General features: G+C 40.9%; 1 protein-coding gene across 1 annotated transcript; it reads left to right on the forward strand.

The window, feature by feature from the left end:
- The first annotated feature begins 7,636 nt into the window (after positions 1-7,636).
- Positions 7,637-21,025, forward strand: SLC38A2 (solute carrier family 38 member 2). The gene is made up of 16 exons (XM_075344959.1): positions 7,637-7,878; positions 9,278-9,504; positions 9,708-9,786; positions 9,900-10,015; positions 11,439-11,512; positions 11,859-11,951; positions 12,039-12,120; positions 13,055-13,137; positions 13,978-14,036; positions 14,167-14,349; positions 14,462-14,541; positions 14,628-14,728; positions 15,185-15,306; positions 15,637-15,781; positions 15,928-16,025; positions 16,540-21,025. The coding sequence occupies exons 2-16, from the start codon at positions 9,386-9,388 to the stop codon at positions 16,636-16,638; spliced, it is 1,533 nt and encodes a 510-aa protein (XP_075201074.1). The 5' UTR covers positions 7,637-7,878; positions 9,278-9,385; the 3' UTR covers positions 16,639-21,025.
- Positions 21,026-23,006: the final 1,981 nt, after the last annotated feature.

Here is a 23,006-nt window from a genome sequence, read left to right on the forward strand (position 1 = left end):
GGGCCGCAGAAAGGTTTGCATCATTGCCGCACACGGCTGTTAAGTCACCAACGTAGTCCACTCAATCAATTTGTACTCCGGTCGCCAGGTGACAACGTGTTCCTTTCGTGCATAGTGCTGATGATGGGAAAGGAGTCGATGCCAGCGGCGCAGGTGGACGCAGGTTATGGTCACCCACTGGGCTGTGTTACCTTGTCAGATGCAGAACCACAGGCTGAATGTAGGTGGTGGGTATCTCACAGATGAAGTACCATCATTCAGCTACAACCAATGGGAATACACCACACCCTTTTTTAGGCCCCTCCTGTCTGCAGACCACTGCCAGACAAAGCTATGAACCTCTTGTTACTGTTACCCCCAGTTCAGTTTTATGATTTTGTGTGCTTGTTACCTGACTACTTTTCCTGCTTGCTGTTTATGTACCTCATTGGCCGATCCGCATTTCACCTCTGCTTGTTTTCTGATTAAGTCCTGGCCATCCCATTCTGTTCCTCTTCCTCAATTAATGTTTTGACCCTGCATGACTACTATTCTCTGGATTTGCAGCCTTCCACAGGTATTGATCAACTTGGGCCCTGTGTAATTCCAAATCACTGTATAGGGGTTAAAGGGTTTCAGGGTTCTGGGGGTCCAGCTTGGTGAGTGGCTTCCCTCTAGCCTATCCTTTACAGCCCATCTGAGTGTGTCGATCCAGGCAGGCGTTATACCGTGCCCTCTGTAGATAGTGTTTTAAAAATTGCTGGACAACCAGGTTCAACACGTGAGCCATACAAGGCACGTGTGTCACATTGCCCTGAAGAAGGGTCGCAGACTGGTTTGCATCATTGTCGCACCCGGCCTTCCCTGGCTGCTGGTTGAGTGGCGACAACCATTGATGAAACTCGGTCTCACTCTCCAGAGCTTACCGTCCACAACTCATCAGCGGTGTGACTCACATTTCCCAGACATTTCTAAGTAAAGAGTCGACCGCATCATGCTGTTGAGCTTTGCTGCCAGCATAGTAAGGAGGTGTGTGGGATTCCTTGGGCGCAGTTACAAGGAAGGGTGGCCTGACCACACAGGGTTTGGGCCGAGGTGGAGGACCCACACGAGGTTGAGGAGGCAGAAGCAGTGGAGGAACTTGTACATACAGAAGAAGGATTGACACACAACTCGTGGGGACGGCAAGACTTGTACAGCAAACCCTTCTCCATCTCTCACCATAGTTACCCAGTGCCCAGTCAGCAACATGTAACTCCCCTGTCCATGCTTACTGGTCCAAGTATCTGTGGTGAAATGCACCCTGTCACACACAGAGTTTCTCAAGGACTCGGTGAGGTTGTGTGCGACCTGCTGTGGTAGCGCGGGCACGCCTTTCTTGGAGAAGGAGTGGCGACTGGCCATCGGCTCTTGGGGCACTGCAATGGGCATAAGGTCTCGAAAATCCTCGGTCTCAAAAGGGTGTAAAGGCAGCCTTTCTATAGCCAACAAGTTGCAGATGCTGAAACTCAACCTCTTAGGCTTGTCATGCCCTTCGAAAATCATGTAAAACACAGCGAGGGGACTCCAACCACAGTCTCCCTCGTTTCCACTAATTGGGCCACACACACCCCACTTGACTGGCATCAGTTAACCCCCCTTTTCAAAATGAAAAAGATGCTTTGCATGAAGCACTCTAAAAAATACGTGTGCCTTTCACCTCCCCTGGATGACCCAGGGGAAGAAAAGTCCTCTGAGAGCCATGACTTGTTCATCTTGGTTCTTTTAGAAACACAGCGAGGGGACTCCAACCACAGTCTCCCTCGTTGCCACTAATTGGGCCACACACACCCCACTTGACTGGCATCAGTTGATCCCCCTTTTCAAAATGAAAAAGATGCTCTGCATAAAGCACTCTCAAAAATACGTGTGTCTTTCACCTCCCCTGGATCACCCAGGGAAAGAAAAGTCCTCTGAGAGCCATGACTTGTTCATCTTGGTTCTTTTTTCAAAAGCGAGGGGACTCCAACCACAGTCTCCCTCGTTTCCACTAATTGGGCCACACACACCCCACTTGACTGGCATCAGTTGACCCCCCTTTTCAAAATGAAAAAGATGCTTTGCATGAAGAACTCTCAAAAATACGTGTGCCTTTCGCGTCCCCTGGCTGACCCAGGGGAAGAAAAGTCCTCTGAGAGCCATGTCCACATTGTCAGTGGACAGACGCGTGTGCTTATCTGCCAGCAGACCCCAGAAGCACTGAAGAAAGGTTCCGAGAGAACGCTGGCTGCAGGACACGACAAGATCCCCAAGGCGTACTTGGCAAGCTCAGGTAATTTTTCCAGATTGGAAGCCTAAAATGAGCAGGGCTCCAGTTGCACAGTAATGGCATCGATGTTTCCTTGCATATACTCATATATCTGTGTCTCCTCCTCTTTTTCCTTGTCCAGCTCTTTTGTTTTCGCATGAGTATATGTCCTTGTCACTTTCCCATGTGTTTGTGTTGTGTTGTGAGTTGTTTGTCACCTTTTGGACACCTTTGAGGGTGTTTTCTAGATGTTTTTCTGTGTTTGTGATTGCCTGCCATTGTTTTCTATGCAGTTCGAGTTCGGTTCGTCGAACGTTCGACGAACCGAACTCGAACGAGAACTCCGTTCGGCGAACCGAACTCGAGCCGAACCGGGACCGGTTCGCTCATCCCTAGTGGTCAGTTCAACTTGCTCATACTGATGAAAGGTTCTCTTAAACACTGTTCACCATTCTGGATAATTTCCATATCATCTTTATTCTGCAGGTCAATACACTTACAAGGATACCAAACTTACGATGTTTTCTGTTTTACTTCTTTTGCACAGAAAAACAGTTAAACATATTTTTCATAGATATATTTTTAGGTTTATAACTTTTTATTTTTCTGTAGTCAGAGCTGTTCTAAGACTTGTTTTTTTTGCAAGACAAACTGTAGTTTTCCCTGGCACCATTTAAGGGTACATACAGTGCTGCTCACCATTATTGGCACACCTTCATTTTTTTCGTAGACTGTACAATATCTTCAGAAATAAATGGAAATGTACCAAGGTTATATCCTCAGAATTTTTCAATTAGTGGTCTAAAGTAATACAACAATAAAACATTATCATCCGGGCAGCACGGTAGCTCAGTGGTTAGCACTGCAGTCTTGCAGCCCTGGGATCCTCGGTTCAAATCCCACCAAGGACAACCTCTGCAAGGAGTTTGTATATTCTCCCCGTGTTTGCGTAGGTTTCCTCCGGGTACTCCGGTTTCCTCCAGCACTCCAAAGACATACTGATAGGGACTCTAGATTGTGAGCCCCAATGGGGACAGTGTTGCCAATGTATGTAAAACGCTGTGGAATTAATAGCGCTATATAAATGAATAAAATTATTATTATCTTAAATGTTGCCATTTCAAAGAAGAAACAGAATAAACAGCAAGTGCAGCAGTAAAGACACCCCTAATTAATATTTGGTTGCACACCCTTTGGAATTGATGACGGCATCCAAACATTTTTTGTACCCATCTATAAGTTTCTTGCACTTATCAGCTGGTATTTTCTCCCACTCTTCCTTTGCAATTTGTCCAAGTTCTTGAATGTTTGCAGGGTTCTTTTTCCCAATAGCAGGTTTCAGCTCACCTCAAAAATTTTCAATGGCATTGAGGTCAGGACGTATTGCTGGCCATTGTGTAACAGTCCATTTTTTTTTTTTCAACCATTCTTGTGTACTTTTGAATGTGTGCTTTGGGTCATTGTCTTGCTGGAGGACCCATGATCTTTGACTCAAACCAAGTTTTCTTACACTGCGTAGGACATTTCGCTTGAAAATCTCTTGATAATTCTCTATCATAATTCCTGTGATACTGGCAAGTTCTCCAGTACCAGACGCAACAAAGCAACCCCACAGCATTATGGATCCTCCACCATGCTTAACTGTTGGTAGGCTGTTCTTTTCCTTTTAAGCTTCATTGCGCCGTTTGTAAACAAAGTTTTGCTTTGCTTTGCCAAAAAGGTCTATTTTTGTTTCATATATCGACAGAACATTTTCCCAGAAGGATTGTGGTTTGTTGGGGTACTCTTTGGCCAAGATTATTCAATCCTTTTTATGTCTTTTCTTCAGCAACGGTTTCTTCCTTGGCCTTTACTAATAAAGCTCTGCTTGGTTTAGTGTGCAGCGTACGGTATTTGTTGAAACCATGACCTCAGACTATTCCAAGTTGGCTTTCAGGTCTTTGATGTTTAACAAGGTGTTTTTTCCATCATTTGCACCAACCTTTGAAGACATCTCTTGTCAATTTTCATCTTTCCACCACGTCCAGGGAGGTTCTTTACGGTTCCATGCTTGGAAAACTTCTTAATAACATTGCGCACTGTTGAAACTGGGATACCAAGGTCTTTGGAGATGACCTTATACCATGTGGAAGTCTTGTGTTTGCTAATAATAGCAGTTGTGATGTCCTCAGACACCTTTGTCTTAACAATGGTGACAAAGGAACAGGGCGTACCATGTGACTTTTGACACATGGTAGGCCCTGTGAAGTCATCATTCATTGGCTAATTTATGTCACATGGGCACCGATAATTTATAACAAGTGAGTCTGATATGTGATTTACCACAGGTGAATCAGAATGTGTTTCCTTACTAATTTAATGTAAAGGGACACAGCAGCTTTAGGTCTTTCTATTTATCCCTCCCATTGTTTTGTGTTTTAAATTGTTTATCATTTGCTCTTTTGTATATAACACAAGGTCTCTATACAAAAAAAGCTGCTTCACTTGATTCATTTTTTTCAGGAGATATTCCACATTATGTACTTAAGCTTCATGGGTGCCAATAACGATAATCAGGACTGTAGAACTACTGTGTATGGCCCATATGGAGGCCATTGTTGGGGTCTCCATCTGCATCATCATGGGACCCATCGGCACACCACGTTCTACAATCAGGTTTCCTGCCTGTCCATGAAGTCCGGGACACTGTGGACATTTTTCTAGTGCCCATATAAGATCCTTTTTTGTGAAGCTGGATAATTTGTACAGGTCATTTTGTCCCTGAAAACCTTCTCTGTCTATTTCTGAAAGCGTTGTAAGAAAAGAAGCAATGTTGGCGCCCTTGTCTGCAGTCACCTGAGGGGGAAGAAGGGCTGCACAGTCCAAAGCACGAAAAAGGGGGAGGGAGACACGAAACACAGAGGAGAGAGCGCCAAAACCTCCCCTGGGGCAGAACTGTGTACCTAGAAGAAAAGACAGTAATTATGTTACAATATTGTCAGCAATGAATGTATTGATAATGTATGTCAGTAATTATGTCACTATCTCGTCAGGGCTCAATGTATCTACAATATGTGCTCATTCATGCTGATTCTTAAATACCTACAATACATACGGCATGTTTCTTTGGTTCCTGCCCCCTCCCCTATTTCTATGGAGTAGCAGCTCTCGGCATGCCCTATACAAGCCGTTACTAAAGGGCATCCTGCTCTAGAAAAGGCTCTGCTATAGGACATGCTGGGAGGAGGGACTCCACGCCTGCAGTGAGCCCCAGCTTTCCCGAGTATCCACTCAGCTTTACCTATCTTGCTTCTTTTTCTCACAACATATATGTGTCATATCAAGGGAAAGGAAAGCTGGGTGGCTACTCAGAAAAGCTGGGCCTCCACTTCAACCATGAAACCACCTATGGACTGGGCATACTGGAAGGAAAGCGGAGTGGCTACATGGGAAAGCTGGGGCTTCTCTATTCCCAGTATAGTCTACAGCAGAGGCTTACAAAGGCCATGTGTTATTACACAGCAGCAGGAAGAAAAAATGATAGCTTAGTCAGGAAAGCTGGGTGGTTACTTAGGAAAGCTGGACTCCACTGCAAATGTGAAACATCAAAAGTTCATGTACAAATATATACATATACTGTATAGATCACCAAAAATCCATGGTTAGGATTAGAGAGCAGAATAACACTCTCTGCTGTAATAATGTATGGGTTCGTTCACTCACATGGTTTTTTAGTGGAAAATTTCAGAAAATCAGCAGGAAAAAAGCAGCAGTATGATAAAATGTTTTAGTTTTTTTTGTTTGTGTTTTTTGCATTATTGATGCCCTTGATTATTATTATTCTTATTATTATTATAGCGCCATTTATTTCAAGGCGTTTTAAAAAGTGGCAACTTACTTTCAGCAGAAAAAAAAGCAGCAGCATGATAAAATGTTTGTTTTCTGTGTGTTTTTTTGTTTTTTTTTCAATTATTGATGCACTTTCTAATTATTATTATTATTATTACTACTATTATTATTTATTATCGCGAACATTTATTCCATGGCGCTTTAAAAAGTCACGATTTACTTTCTGTGCATTTTTTGATACTTCAGATAATCAGCAGAAAAAAAAACAGCAGCATAATAAAATGTTTGTTTTTTTGTGTTTTTTTTTGCATTATTGATGTACTTTTAATAATTATTATTATTATTGCACCATTTATTCCATGGCATTTTACAAGTGGTGCTTTACTTTCTGCGCATTATTTGATTATTTATTTATTATTTCCTTCTCTAACTCATTGATCTCAGGAGGGAAAGAATCTCATTAAAAACGGTAAAAGGACTGATGATATTCTGTATAGCAGCACAGGTGAAAAACGCAACATGTGAATGAGATTTTAGAAAACAACTACTGTAAAACATTAAAAAAGTAATGGAAAAAAGCAGCAGCAAAATGCTATGTGTGAACCAGTCCTGATATTGTGAATCTTTTCATCAATCCCAAGACAAAAGTTGATTTACGGATCTAGGTGAATGGCAGGGACTGTCTCCAAAAGACTTTGTAGGGAAAGAAGGAAAACGAAGTTCAGTAAGGCCATGGGCCCACGGGAGGAAATACCTGCAGAATTTTCTGCAGGTTCACGCAGCAGCTCCCCGGAATCCGTGCTATCCGTTGTTGCGGAATTTCTGCGGAATTGTTGCAGTAAACCTGCGGAAACAGTGCGGATTTCAGGAGGAATTCCTGTGGATTTCCAGCCCTGTATCTCCATAGTGGAAAGGCGGGAATTCCGTAGATAATTCCGCATGAATAATGGACATGCAGTTACGTGCGATTGCTGGAAATCCGCCGCATTTTCCGTAGCTGCAAATACCGCAGCATTGATACAGAGCTTCCCAAATCCCATAAGATAACATGGGGAGTGTCTGTACTTGCTAGAACCTGCGGATTTATCTGGAAAATCTAGAAAATCTGCAGGTTTTCCGTGGCAAAATCTGCACGTATTTTCTCCCGTGGGCACATAGCCTAATTCCATTAATGGCACATTTATTCACTCCGTGTAGACTATAAACGTTCCTGTAAAGCAAGGACGCAGAGGTAGGAGTAAATGGAGTGACTTTTTACTTGTTGGCCAGAGGTCACTCACCAAAGGACTATACTTGTCCATGAACTACAAGTGACACATGGCTGGTGCTGGAGACAAGAGGTGGCCCTGGCAGCACACAACAAACACAGCAGCACTTAATGCAGACTTAACCCAGGAAGGCGGGTCCGGATGGGGAAGGAGTGGTCAGTACTGTTGATACACAAAGGGCTGAAGCACGATGCTGTGTGTACATACATGACGCAGGCCCGCCCCACCCATAAGGGGAACGCCTCCCCAGTAACATTCCATAATAAATGAGAGTATCCCCGGTGATGTTCAGTCATCGAGCAGCAGCCGCCCAAAGAGCATTGTCGCCTCCGGTGCTGCTTTATTAAAGACTTAGCTGCTGCTGTATCTGCGGCCTGCATCCTCTATTATTATTATTATTATTATTATTATTATTATTACTATTTATTTCTGCTCAGTGTTATTTATTCACCTCGGCCGCCGGACTACTATACGGGCATTTGTTTCTTAGCGCCCCGTGAGGAGCCCAGTGATTAGGTAAGTGGCAGATATAAGTGGCTGTATATGTGTGTGGGTGAGATCGCACAAGGCAGGGAATGTGACAGTGCGGGGGTAGACTGCTACATTGTATCATGTGGAGGGAAGGCTGGGGCAGCTCAATTCTACAATACCCATCCCTATGTATGCAATTTGGTGGATGTTTATACTATTCATAGAAAAATATTAGCAACAAAACTGCTTTAATATACACAAGGCTCAAGATGCCCACCTAGGGAGAATAAGGAGCCGGCATGACTGGCGCCATACAATACACATATATAGCTCTTTTTTTTATAACAGGGGCTAAGAAACCATTATATTTCTTGGCTATTCTGGTTTCTGGATAGAGGAAATCTGTAGATGATTGAGTTGCTATTGAAAGCCGGGCACTGCCTCAATAGCATGTGGCTGTTGCATCAGATTCCGTCTTCCTCCATAGCAGAGCTTATAATGTGGAAGCAGGGAGGGAGGAGGGGGCTCAAGGAGTGGCCATGTACCTTTCCTGTGTCGTCTATGTGCTGGCTCACTGGCTACGTACTCTTTTTTTTTTTTTTTTTTTTTTTTTTCCTTTTTACTGGTAACTCAGCCCTTACAGAGAATTTTCTAGACACCGGCATTTTCTCCCACAAATTCCTGTCTGATGCTTCATCTCCGGAGCCGTTCATAACCAGTACGCGGCCGTCTTATCTCTACCATTATATGTACATGTCCCCTCTGAATTGTAAAGTGCTGTGGAATATGTATTGTTACCATAAGTAAATGGTTTTCAATAAAAGACAGATTTCTACCCAAATCAACCATTTTAATAAAGATTTTGTTTTCTAGTATATAATAATAATAATATTTATTCATTTATATAGCGCTGTTAATTCCACAGCACATAACATACAATGGCAACTAGTAGCAATGTATATACAATTAATGTTAGAAATGTGATTTATAAATTGGACGAGCCCATAGGTATATAATTCTAGTTGCCTATTCGGTTGCTGGAACTTGGGTTGGGTGTAGAAATGTTGCTCGTATAATGCGGCATGGACATGTAGTTGGCGGCTGAGATGATCTTAGATCGAAGGTTATATATTCCCTGTAGGGATTGCTTTGTTATCATATTTTTGTATTTTTTTTCATTGGAGACCCTGAAAACAATGGCAGTATTTGGGGGGATTAGATATCTGCTCATGGCCTTGGAATGTATTTGATTGACTTGTGAGGGTGGAGAGGGAGAAGGGAGGGGGGCGAGGCGGTGCTTGGTATTTGCAGTGTGCTCTATGAGAATAGCTAGTACTTTTCCACTCTCTCCTCGCCCCCCTTCCCATTCTGGCTAACCCGTGATCATAAAGCATCACGTGGTTCATGTTGCACACTGCGGTATTGACGTTTACCATCCTTGCAGGCAAAGAGCCAAGCGCAGCAGCAGAATCAGCACCAGCCACACCGTCTACATCAGCGAAACTCGTGGACACCTTCTTTAATATCCTTTTTATTGAAGCAAATCGCCACCATGAGCAAACAAGAAATGGGAAGGTTTAATATCTCTCCGGATGAAGACAGCATGAGTTCCAACAGCAATGACGATTTTAATTATCCGGAATATCCAGCCAAAAAGTCCTCAATTAAAGGGTTAGCATCCATTTCTCTTTACGTCTGTAAATAAATATGCATGAGGCATTCTCAATATCCCCCCCCCATCCATACTCATAATCTTCACATCATAGTCTATATACGTACAGTAATTGCAACCTTTTTTCAGTCACCACTGAGGAGGAACGCCTCTGCAATCGAATAAACTGATGATTTCTGACAATGTGCTATCTTTATTGCAGGCACTATGATATGGATCCAGAAAACCAGAATTTTTTACTTGAACCTACTATGGCGAAAAAGAAATGTGAGACAGAATATGTAAGTTGAATGGCTAATATTGAGTCGGCGCAATACGCAGACGAGACTGATCTTATTTGTAGCTATGAAACGTGACTAACGGATACTGAATAATAATAATACTGTTCTTTCAGCTCCCGGGCACCACATCATTTGGCATGTCAGTATTTAACCTCAGCAATGCCATCGTTGGAAGTGGAATTCTAGGTCTCTCATATGCCATGGCTAACACTGGGATAGCACTTTTTATGTAAGTTTTGTATTATTTTTATTCTATTTATTATTTTAATAGAAATAATTAATTTTCTTTGGATTGCACTTCCCTTTGATCACCACAAGAGGCAGTAGTCATGTACATGTTTAAGAACAATTATGCACATTGTTACATTTGAGCAATGCTCGTATTGTATCTCCAAAACACCAAAGGACAAAGTATCCTCTATAGCCAGCTTCATGGTATTCTTTATAGCGGAAAATTAACCACAATCTTGCCTTGGGTTGGATACTTTGTATCTTGTAAAGAATTCCAAAAAATTAGCAGTTATATTTCCGATTGGCAGAGCTGTTAACCACACAAATCACGTATGATAATTCCATAGTGATAAATATTGTAATGTGATGCCGGCTATTGTGCATCATCTATTGAAATGAATGTGGATCTTATCTGCAGTGCCTGGCAGCTGCCACTTACTAGTCGACAGAGCTGACTGTTCGTCTTTGATTACAAGAAAAAGACTGATGACAGTTCCTACCTTTTATAATGTAAACAGGTGCAGACTGAACACGAAACATAGTAACAAAATAGAGACAATTTTACTCTGTAGTGCTAAGATATGTGGAGCAATGAATATGGGCATAAGCCAGATCAGTTACCCACACTTTACACTGATGAGGGGCAATCACCCTGAAACACCGTGTCTGCAAATTGGGATTCTGATCTGGCAGACATCCTAGGTCATATGAAAAGGCTTGTTAGAAGGCCACTTGTCACTTTTAGGATTGCTACTTCCAATAGGTGGTGCTAGAGTTTGTCTCCTTTCCTGGAGCTACAATTTGAATATGGGAATATAGACATGCAATACTGCTATGAAAAAACATGTAAAGATTTAGATACTTAGCACACAAAAATGGCCAGTTTTATGTGAGCCCAACTGCCAACAGCAAAGTGACCTCCTTTTTGTTGGGTCCCTATGAGATTGCCTTGTTGCTGGCTGTTGGGCTCACATAAAACTGGCCAATTTTATGTGGTAAGTATCTCAATTGTTACATGTTTTTCATAGCAGTAATGCAAGTTTATATTCTTATATTCATTGTTCCACATGTCATAGCACTACAGTGTGCAACTGTCTCCTTTTTCTTACTACATCTTTGCTTACAGCCAGCAGCTGGTAGATAACAGCAGATTGGTGGGTGTGCAGAGTTTTGGACCCCCCTGATTTGATACTGATGAGCTAGTAAAAGTATAAGTCATCAATATCCTACTCTTTAAACCATGAAGTGAAGCGTTGCTCCATCTTCTTCCTGCTATGTTTTGTGTTCACAATAGTTTTTTATTACAAACTTACACTTACGATAAGTGACAGCTACTAAATCACATACAATATGTACTGCGCCTGCATGACATTGCAGAACTTACTTCAATAACAGCTTATTTCTTTCTCTTTAACACACAGGATCCTATTGGTATTTGTTTCCGTATTCTCTCTATATTCTATTCACTTATTACTGAAGACGGCAAATGAAGGAGGTAGGTTTTGTGGTCATTTTACGAAAATAATAATAAAATATACAGAATGATTATATTTATGAATGATCGAATATCACAAATATTCGGCAATATTTGGCTTCGCAAATATCCGACAAATAGGTCGCCGCTATGCGAATATTCGATGCGCAATGTAAGTCTATGGGAAGCCCGAATAGTTGCTATTCGGCAACTATTCGGGTTTCCCATAGACTTACATTGCGCATCGAATATTCACAAATAGTCGAATAGCGGCGACCTATTCGGCGAATATGGGCGTTGTCGAATATTTGAGGTATTCGATCATCCCTAATTATATTTCATGATAATAATGATTTGTCTTTTACAGGTTCTTTATTATATGAGCAACTGGGATTTAAAGCATTCGGTATTTTCGGAAAACTTGCAGCCTCTGGATCTATCACCATGCAGAATATTGGAGGTGAGGTTGCCTTTACACTGCCTCGAAATGACATCACGTTACTTAATATAAGACACCTGTCTTATACTGTCTTTTTTTATTTTCCAGCTATGTCAAGCTACCTCTACATAGTGAAATATGAACTGCCGCTTGTGATCAAAGAATTAATCGGACCAAATGTTGATCCAAAGTATGTACATTGCTCGTACAGTGTTCTTTGTTGTGTTTTTCTTTATAAAAATGACCTTTGCAATAAGGATCTTTGAATAGACTTGCTTTCTGATATGTTTAGGAAATATTGATTTTTTTTATGATAAACTAAATCTATTATAAATGTCCATTATTTTAGGGGACAGGTTATTAGTAGAATTACTTGCCTCTCCTTTTACATAGATGTAAAAAAAAATCTGAGCAGCTTTGGATTGGCTTTAAAATAACCACCCCTTGGCCAATAAGTAAATATTTCACGTTTTCTTGACGTGTAAGCCACTGTTGACTTGCCGTAAGCGAAAGATCAACTCATAAATACTTTGCTGTCACACTGTGACCTTAGGGACGTTTTTTAACTGCGTCATCCAAATTACAAGGCAGATCATACCTGTAGCAGGACGTCCATGCACTTTTACTTCTGGAACAGTTCCACCTCTGTAGAATATGTTCTGAATTAATCGGTCGGGTCAAACCGTCTCAGAACATTTCATAGTTGATGGTGAAGGCATGTTTATTTCGTGACTTCATGCACAGTAAAGCTTGCCAAGAGCATTCCGCAGCTATATATGTGGGGCGAGGACAGTGCTCTTTTGAACAGACTATTACAGAATATTTTCTTTCTTTTTTTTTTTTTGCCTCAACCCAATGCTATACACTGGTTCATACAAGAAATCAGTCAACGCCTAGAGATTTAACTTTTTATAACTGAAAAATTATTTATATGATATGGTTCTTCACTTCTAAAAAGTGATAAAGATGTTTTAACACACCCCATGCTTCATTCCGTGCAGAAGTGTTTGAATTATTTCAAAAGAAGATTTTCATTCTTTATTTGCGTGTTTGATGCCATCACTATGTATTTTTTTTTCTCTTCCATTTACTTTTCTAAGTTATTTTTTATTTTTTTATTTCAGTGCTTGGTACTTAAATGGTGATTGTTTGGTTGTGATGGTCTCCGTGCTCCTCATTCTTCCTTTGTCGCTACTACGAAACCTAGGTAAGTTTTAATCTGGCATTGTGATATGTTATGAATTAACATTAATAAACTTTCAGCAAGATTTCACTCCCGAAACTATTCATAGGCAAGTGTAGCTCTTTTGAAATAGAAGACCAGCCATACCTTTACATGGACAGTCCTTCTTCCATTACTGAGAAAACCGCATTTGAATTGATAGGCAAATACATTTGGTAGATCTGAAGCCTCTGTCACTCCAGCTCTATTCCCAGGCCAGCTCCGCCTCCTCCTGCTTAACTGACAGACCCTATGTTGTGGGACTTCAGACAAAGGAGCCAAATAAGAGGAGGCGGCTCTAAGAGGGGAATAGAGCTGGAGTGACAGAGACTTCAAAGCTACAAGTAGATCTTCAGCTTTAGTTGCATATCAGTTCAAACACTGATATCTCAGTTACAGAGGAACAGACTGGCCATGTAAAGGAATTGCTGGACTCGTCTTTGAAAGAGTTACATGCACATATAAATAGTAATCGTACGATAGAGGACATATAAGTGTTTAGAAGCCACACAGTTTTAAAGTTTTATTAAACATTTATAGTATATTATACATAGTGATGGGTGACCGTGTTCACCACTGCTCATTACTTGATCGATCATCAGGTTCCCCAATGCAACTTGAGTATGAAGTATAATAGAGTCAATGGGAAACTCGAGCATTTTCAACCTCAGATGCTAGAGGTCCGATTGAACACACTCTCTCATCACTAATTAGAATATATGTCATTCATGCATATCTGAAGGTCAAATCATTGGGGACTGCTACTGGGCTGGGGAGCTAATGGGACCAAACACTAATATCCATCCTATTTTGCATCTATTACAGGATATCTAGGCTACACAAGTGGCTTCTCCCTGTTGTGTATGGTCTTTTTCCTGATTGTTGTAAGTAAATTCTATTTACTCATACATTGAATACATGTAAATAGCAGAAAAATAATAATGACCTTTTTACTATACATATACAGTATATTCCACTGTACTAATGGTATACATGGTTTTGTTATTATTTTAGGTGATCTACAAGAAATTTGAAATCACATGTGGTTCTTGGATCGCAGACAATGTCTTTAACTCGACTCTGAACAACACGATATCTCATCTGCCTACAGAAGACCACGTGGATGGTGCAGAACTCAATGTGACACATGATGATGATGGCATGTGCGAGCCAAAGTACTTTGTATTTAACTCCCAGGTAACTACACTTCTATACCTCGGGGAGTTCTTGTTCCTTACTCTTTAAGAATCTTAAAAATGTATAACATATTGATGTTTCAGGTACTAAAATGTGTTTTTTTTGTCAACAGACAGTCTATGCTGTGCCCATCCTGACTTTCTCCTTTGTCTGTCATCCAGCTGTCCTTCCCATCTACCAGGAACTTAAAGGGTATGTTCTTTTCTATTTTGAGCTAGGAAAATAACCCTGACTGCTGCCAATGAATGTGTGCTAAACACTATTTCCCTTTTCCACAGACGGAGTCGTCAAAGGATGATGAATGTTTCGAATGTGTCATTCTTCGCCATGTTTGTCATGTACCTGTTGGCAGCTCTCTTTGGCTATCTGACTTTTTATGGTAATTACTTTACAAGCATATACATATATATTGTTTTGTGTCTCTTCATTTGTTACAATTTATAAAAGTGATATACTAGTATCCTGTAATTTTTATTGAGCCTTTAACTTCTAGTGTGCTGTAGGGAAATAGTTTACATACCTAAAGATGAAGCAATTACCATATACATACGCTTACTCAGTAACAGTACAGTGAAAGAGCCTGGCTCATGAGAGCTTACACTCAATGACGGAAAGTGGCATAAGGACAATAAACATTGTCATAGAATTCTAAAAAAATGAAATATTCTGTATCGAACACCTAAAAATCTTCAAATGCCATTGTCCATTGACTTCTATGGTTTTCACCTTTTAACATTTAACTCTAGTTAGCATGGATTATGAAATTATTCAGATTAAAAAGTGTATTTTTGGGTTCCAGCTTTTTAATCTGGTTAAATTTGTTTTTTTTCCGCAGGTAATGTTGAACCAGAGTTACTCCACACATACTCCAAAGTCGCCGGAGGAATCATCTTCGTAGTTGTGCGTCTCGCCGTTCTCATGGCTGTCACCTTAACTGTACCCATTGTCATTTTCCCAGTAAGTGTACAAATAGTCTATGCATTTTTATGAACACTGGAAAATAAATGTAAATATTGACAAAACAAAGTGGTAATAATTAGGGATGATCGAATACCTCAAATATTCGGCGCAATGTATGTCTATGGGAAGCCTGAATAGTTCCGAATATCTGTTATTCGAGTTTTCCATAAACTTACATTGCGCATCGAATATTCGCGAATAGTCGAATAGCGGCGACCTATTTGGAAAATATTCGCAAAGCTGAATATTTGAGGTATTCGATCATCCCTACTAATAATAAGAATAAATAATTCCATGTATTTTAATGCTCTCCTTATCTCTTCTTAGATCCGTAGCTCCATCACTCAGCTGTTGTGTGCAGGAAAGGACTTTGCATGGTGGCGTCACATTGTGATCACGATTCTGATTTTGGCATTCACCAACGTTCTTGTCATCTTTGTTCCCACTATAAGAGACATCTTTGGATTCATCGGTGAGTTAATACCATTTATCATCACCATACACTGCTCCTCTTTAGTGTTTATAAATAACTAGCCATAATTAGTTTGTTGCTTTGCATTTAGTTTCATCAAATAAAACCGATAAAAGTCTAATGTATCATTCTGCTTTATAACACAGGGGCCTCTGCTGCTGCTATGTTGGTTTTCATTCTACCATCTGCTTTTTACATAAAGTTAGTGAAGAAAGAAGCCATGAACTCGGTTCAAAAAATTGGGGTAAGTGTTTTTACCTTCTTAATAAATAGAAATATGTATCAAAACAGATATTCTTAGCAACTAAGGTATTTCATAGTTACATACATAGGTTGAAAAAAGACCTAGGTCCATCTAGTTCAACCTTCCTCCACCAATTATACATTTTGTCACTAAGTCATTTATAACCAACAATGTTGTGTGTACTGAGAAAATCATCTAGCCCTTTTTAAAAGCTGTTATAGTGTCTGCCTCTTGTGGTAGGGCATTCCACAGTCTGACAGCTCTAACTGTAAAGAACCCTTTCCTCTTTAGCTGTAGGAATTACCTTTCTTTGACCCTCATTGAGTGCCCTCTGGTCCTTAGTATTGACTTAATTATCATATGTTTCACCAAAAAGGTTTACATCTCATGCTAGTGGCCAATTCTATAAACCAGGCTTTTTCTTGTAGCATAGCTTTTTATATTAGTCACTTTGGAATTTAATGTCACATACCTTTTATATAAAATAACACCTTTTGTTTGTTTGCTTTTCTAGGCTATTCTGTTTCTTATCAGTGGATTTTTGGTGATGATTGGCAGCATGACCCTCATTATCATTGACTGGGTGCACACTGAATCCTCTGATGGGCATTAATTGAATTGGTGACGAACCCAGCACTTTTCTTAAAGTGGAACTGTTCTTTCCCAAGCTTTCTACTGAGAATGAAAACATTTACTTGCAGTGTCACTTCCTTCAAGACACCAGAATTTGTAGAACTCGAGAACTCTTGAGAAATTGGTTCTACACTTCAAATTGGACAATACCATCCTTAATCTTAAGGTTCTAAGAGGAGGAAGTAATTTTATTCCATTCTGGAGAATGGTCAAATTATCAAAACTTTACTGAAGCCACATGGATGGCTGTTGTCAATTACTGTTACTTGTAATTGTTTGTTAATACTTGAATGTGCCTACAGGAACCAATTGATGTGAGTAATGTTACACTGATATGGTGTTAACATGACTGATGGACACAATCCCCTTCTATGTACCAAAAATGCTCAACAAGGTCAAGCACTTTTAAGGGGAGCAATGCAAAAACTGTACTTAAGAAATCCTTGTTGGTTTCCTTCAGTATCTTTAAACATCAGTATTTTACGAAATATTCATTTTGTCACACGGCAAAAAAAAAAAAAAGATAAGACAGAAGATCTGATTGAAAGAAGACATCTTGAGATTTGTACAATACAGTTGCTATCGAAATTTTTTTGTGCAAGTAATGGCAGGTCATGATCATTTTTTGTGGAGAAATTTGGAATACTACATTAAGCACTAACGTAAATGCCTTGTATCAGATCTCATTAGGCAATACAGGAAATACATTCAATGAAATGATAATCCACCTACTACACCGAGTGTCACCAAAGCACGTATTATATGACTGCGGGTATAGTCCTAGCATGGTACAAGAGTGAGGTATTTAAATAGCTAACTTATTGATGCCTGCGGCAGTTTACACCGTGTATATTATTTCAAATATTTAAACGTTTATTTATGAAATACTGAATTACTTGAGGATCATTTTTCTCATTTACAAAACACAAGGCCTACCTTGTTTCAGTCATCGAATGTTTACCATGGACATTTCACACAGTCTTTGTTACAGTACTGTAGACTGCACTGATTCCCACTGCCAGTGTATATGACAGGTATCAAAAAATCTATAGCTTTCTCTTGTGACAGAGGTTGAAGCCAAAGGCCGGGTTTCACCAGACGTATTTCACAGCTTGACTGGAATCTACTGACCTCAACTTGAAGCCTCATAGTCATATATGAGCTTGTAAGTACAGGCTGTGAAATATGGCGGTCTGGACCCAGGCTTAGTCAAGGGTTTTTATGAGAGGGATAGATTGGTATTTATATCAAATGTAACCAACGATTTTGTAGACTAAAGCAATGTTTAGAATATGAACTGTGCTTCATATTTCATTGATATCACTACTGATAAGGGAAAAACATGCTAAATTTGCAAGGAGGACATCTGGGCTTCACTTATGATATCCATAGAGCAGTGTATAGGAATGCCATGTCAGCCTCGCAGGCAGGCGTATGCTTAGCAAGCAACATCGGTGATACTGCCTCATGAAGTGTACCATCATCGAAGGTGGCCTTCAGACGGTTGCTACTGCAACATTGGCAAGACACCAATGCTGTAACGTCTGCAATGTATCCTGAAAGTTACAACACGCTGATACAGGCATATTTTTCCAGGTCATTTATATGCTATACAGGTCAATTTGTTTATACATATACCTCTTCTAACATAAATCACATGGCTTACCTTTATTCTTAGAACTAGAAACTTGTGATATATGTACACTACATCGCTCATTACTATTGCTAAGAGCAATACAGGTACTTGACCTTTGCTACGTGTGATAGTCCGGACAGACCCCTTCCCCATCCCTCAAAGCAAATATGACACATTTGTTTCACCTCATCGTCTTCCATAAATGAATATGAACTCGTATGTCCTATTTATACAACATTGACACATCGAAAGGCAACCTATTTTTCAATATTTATGATGTTTGTATAGTAGAAGAATGTACATATATAAATAATCTGTAAAATATCTCTGTAGATAGCCCTTTTTATTTGTCATGTATGTTTTTATTATTTTCATTGACCCTATACGGTTTACTCAGATTATTCAAGGGAAATCGAACCTGAAAATACAAAGTGTAACTTATTAACACCAGTAAAACTATTTGCCATGTTTTATAGTGCGCTGTTTAATTTTCATTAGATATCTGTGCACCTTGTCTTCCAAAATCTGTTTTATTTGTTAATTAGGAAACACTCCCTTTCTTTGTCACAGAGGTAAACAATGTGCAGTTGCATATTATCTCACAGGGAATGTAAGATATCCTGTGTGTTATCCTGCAAGGAATGTATAATATCTTGGACGTTATCATACAAGGAATGCAAGATATCTTTTGAAAATAACACCCACACATTCAGTAATGCCTTACTAATAGACATAATGGCATTTTTATGTAACGTCAACTTTTTATGTTCCCAACTAAACGTGTTTGTGGCTAAGGCACTGAAAAGGTGATTAATGAGACAGGCCTAACCTTGACACCTCCTATATTACTGTATAAAAATGGAGCGAATAGTAGCTGCTTAATAAAATATGAGTAGTATATTTTACATACACACTCATGTAATTCACGCTTTGATTAGGTTTCCTTAAGAATATAGCATTCACTAATTGATAAACTAATAGATAAATGGATTGTTCTAGAAAGGTTTACGACTACACTGTAGTTGCTCGTTTGTGCTACAGACTCTAAGGGTACCTTCACACTTTAGCGATGCAGCAGCGATCCGACCAGCGATCTGACCTGGTCAGGATCGCTGCTGCATCGCTACATGGTCGCTGGTGAGCTGTCAAACAGGCAGATCTCACCAGCGACCAGTGACCAGCCCCCAGCCAGCAGCGACGTGCAAGCGACGCTGCGCTTGCACGGAGCCGGCGTCTGGAAGCTGCGGACACTGGTAACTAAGGTAAACATCGGGTATGGTTACCCGATGTTTACATTAGTTACCAGCGCACACCGCTTAGCTTAGTGTGTGCAGGGAGCAGGAGCCGGCACTGGCAGCGTGAGAGCTGGTAACGAAGGTAAATATCGGGTAACCACCTTGGTTACCCGATGTTTACCTTAGTTACAGCTTACCGCAGGCTGTCAGACACCGGCTCCTGCTCCCTGCACATTCAGGATTGTTGCTCTCTCGCTGTCACACACAGCGATGTGTGCTTATCAGCGGGAGAGCAACAATAAAAAAACGAACCAGGGCTGTGTGTAACGAGCAGCGATCTCACAGCAGGGGCCAGATCGCTGCTCAGTGTCACACACAGCGAGATCGCTAATGAGGTCACAAAAACCGTGACTCAGCAGCGATCTCAGTAGCGATCTCGCTGTGTGTGAAGCACCCCTAAAGCAAACAGAGAGACATATGGTAGTCTAATGGCCTCTGTACACATTGGGTTAATATTGTCTAAAGGCCCCTTTACACACTGAGACTTTCTAGCGATCCCACCAGTGATCCCAACCTGGCCGGGATAGCTACAAAGTCTCTAATGAGCTGTCAAACAGGCAAACCTGGCCAACGACGCTACAGCGATCCGGACCTGCAGAACGACCTAGCTAGTCATTGGGGACATTGTAAAGCACCCTTTTTGAACGGGAAGTCGCTAACGAAGTCGCTGTAAAGTCCCCTTTACACACTGAGACTTTCTAGCGATCATGCTGCACAGCGGGAAACAAAGGACCAAAGAATGGTCCTGAACGATTTGTAGCGATCAGCAACCTCACAGCAGGGGCCAGGTCGCTGATGCGTGTCACACACTGCAATGTCGCTGGGGAGGTCGCTATTGCGTCACAAAACCGGTGACGTTACAGCAATGTCGTTTGCGATGTTGCAGTGTGTAAAGCCACCTTTAGTCCATTTAGTCCACTGATCTGATATTGGCAGATACAGCTAGTCATGTAATATGCATGCGGCCTCCCGACTCTCCACCGAGAGAAAATGTTCTTCCTGGAGACAAGACACCACCAAAGAAGTTGGGTTCTCTAGTAGAGAACACAGGAAGGTCAGTCAGCTGAGCTGAGCATTCCTATGTATGTAAGGCAGGAGAGAAAGATGGCTGCCGATTGATAGTTCAGCCAACTGTTACCTAATGTGTATGGGGGTCTTAATAAAATATTTGTCAGTTAAGGGTTCTTTGATGTAAATAAATCAGTGATATCAATTTCTTGAACCTTTTTTTAATTTCTGGGAGATATAGTGTCTGATTTTTATTTATGTTGTTGTACTATATAACACAATAGCGGTCCATGTTAGCAACTTCTGTATAAATGTAAAATATGGCTATTGTTAAAGCCAGCAACTCAGTCAGAGCTGTTGGTGAAGTCTTGAGTTTCAATGAAACATTGTATGCTTTTAAATGATCTTAAATAAATCTATAATATGAAGCGCCTGGTCTGTGTGTTTCATCTATATGTTTAATAATAATGAGGAAAAAAATCTATTTACATACCACAGCTGTTAATTAAATTATTGTTACATTGGCATTGTATTGGCCATGATGACTACTTAAAGGTGGTTCTCCCATATCCATTATTGGCCACAACGATATTATGTTGAGAAACATTTCTCTCAAATAACATGTGTTGCCAATAGTGCCTGTGAGTGGCGCTATTGCAGTCCGCTCTTCCCCACCGCCTGACCCCGTGAACTCAGGGATCCGGTGATGTCATGTAAACTTCCTGCTCACCTGACATCACCGCCACCAACTCACAATCTCCATGAGTCACTGGGCTGTGGGCGGAGTTGCACCGCTCATCACAGCCCAGTGTGTCTTCTGCTTGAGCGCTCTGCAGTGAAGGAGGAGGGAATAGGGAGATGATAGGCTGTCATGCTGGGCTGTGACAAACGGTGAAACTCTGCCCACAGCCCAATCACTCAGGAAGACTAGGGCCGGCCGTGGTGATGTCAGGTGAGCAGGAAGTTGACGTGACATCACCGGATCCCCGAGGTCATGGAACCCAGGGGTCAGGCGATGGGGAAAAGCGGACTGCAATAGCGCCTCTCACATGCACTATTGGCAACACAAGGTCTTTGAGAGAAACCTTTTTTGTCAACATAATATCGTTGTGGCCAATAATAAATACGGGTGAACCACTTCTCCAAGCTATGTACAATGTATCTTCCTGACGCCAGCAGCAGTCATGCAGCCCCACATAAGAACACTGACCCCACTATGTTTCATTATAGGCACCAGGCTGTTTTCCAAATTCATTTTTCTAAATAAATGGTGCCTACAGTGAAACATGGTTTTGGCAGTGTTTTTATGTAGAGCTACATGACTGCTGCTGGTGTCAGGGAGATACAGTGCCTTGCAAAAGTATTCACCCCTTGGTTTTTTACCTATTTTGTTACATTGCAACCTGTGTTTCAATATTTTCGTAATCCAATTTGTGTGTGATGCATCAGCACTCAAGAAATACCACTCTCAGGTGCTCAGTACTCATGATGAGCAGTTGAACGCTCGGATGGGCATGGCTCATGTACAGAGTATAATGGAAGTCAATGGGAAACTTGAACATTTTTCTGGAAGATATGGAAAAATGCTTGAGGTCTCCATTAACTTTCATTATACTCGGTACATTAGTCGAGCTCGCCTGAGTATCCAAATGCTTGTTACGAATACAGAGTACCTGAGCATCGTAGTGCTCATTCGTCACTAGTGCTGATGCATCACACACAAATTGGATTACTAAAATATTTAAACACAGCAGCACAGAGACCAACGAGAAACCTGAAGGAGCCGCAGAGTTCTCTCAAGCAGAGACTGGAGTTTCTGTCCACACAACTACTATAAGCTGTACACTCCATAGAGATGGCCTTTATGGAACAGTGGCCAGAAAAAAAAGTATTTTATTTTTACAGCCAAAAATTGGAAGGCTCAGTATATTTTTGCCAAAAGACATGTGGGATACTCCCCAAACTTATGGAGGAAAGTGCTGTGGTCAGATGAGATCAAAATTAAACTTTTTGGCCACCAAGGTAAACGTTATGTCTGGCACCAAACCAACACAGCTCATCACCCCAAGAACACCATCCCCACAGTGAAACATGGTGGTGCCACTATCATGCTGTGGGAATATTTGTGGGCAGCAGGGACAGGGAAAATGGTCTGAGTCAAGGGGAAGATGGATGATGCAAAATACAGGTATATTATTGAGCAAACCCTGTTTCCATTTGTCAGTAATTTGATACTGGGATGGAGGTTCACCTTCCAACAAGACAATGACCTAAAGCATACTGCTAAAGCAACACTCGAGTGGTTTAAGGGGGAACGTGTAAATGTTTTGCCGTGTCGTAGTCAAAGCCCAGACCTTAATCCAATTGAGAATCAGTGGTCAGACTTGAAGATTGCTATTCATTGGAAAA

The sequence above is a fragment of the Anomaloglossus baeobatrachus genome, chromosome 4, assembly GCF_048569485.1.
Source record: "Anomaloglossus baeobatrachus isolate aAnoBae1 chromosome 4, aAnoBae1.hap1, whole genome shotgun sequence".
Lineage (NCBI taxonomy): Eukaryota > Metazoa > Chordata > Amphibia > Anura > Aromobatidae > Anomaloglossus > Anomaloglossus baeobatrachus.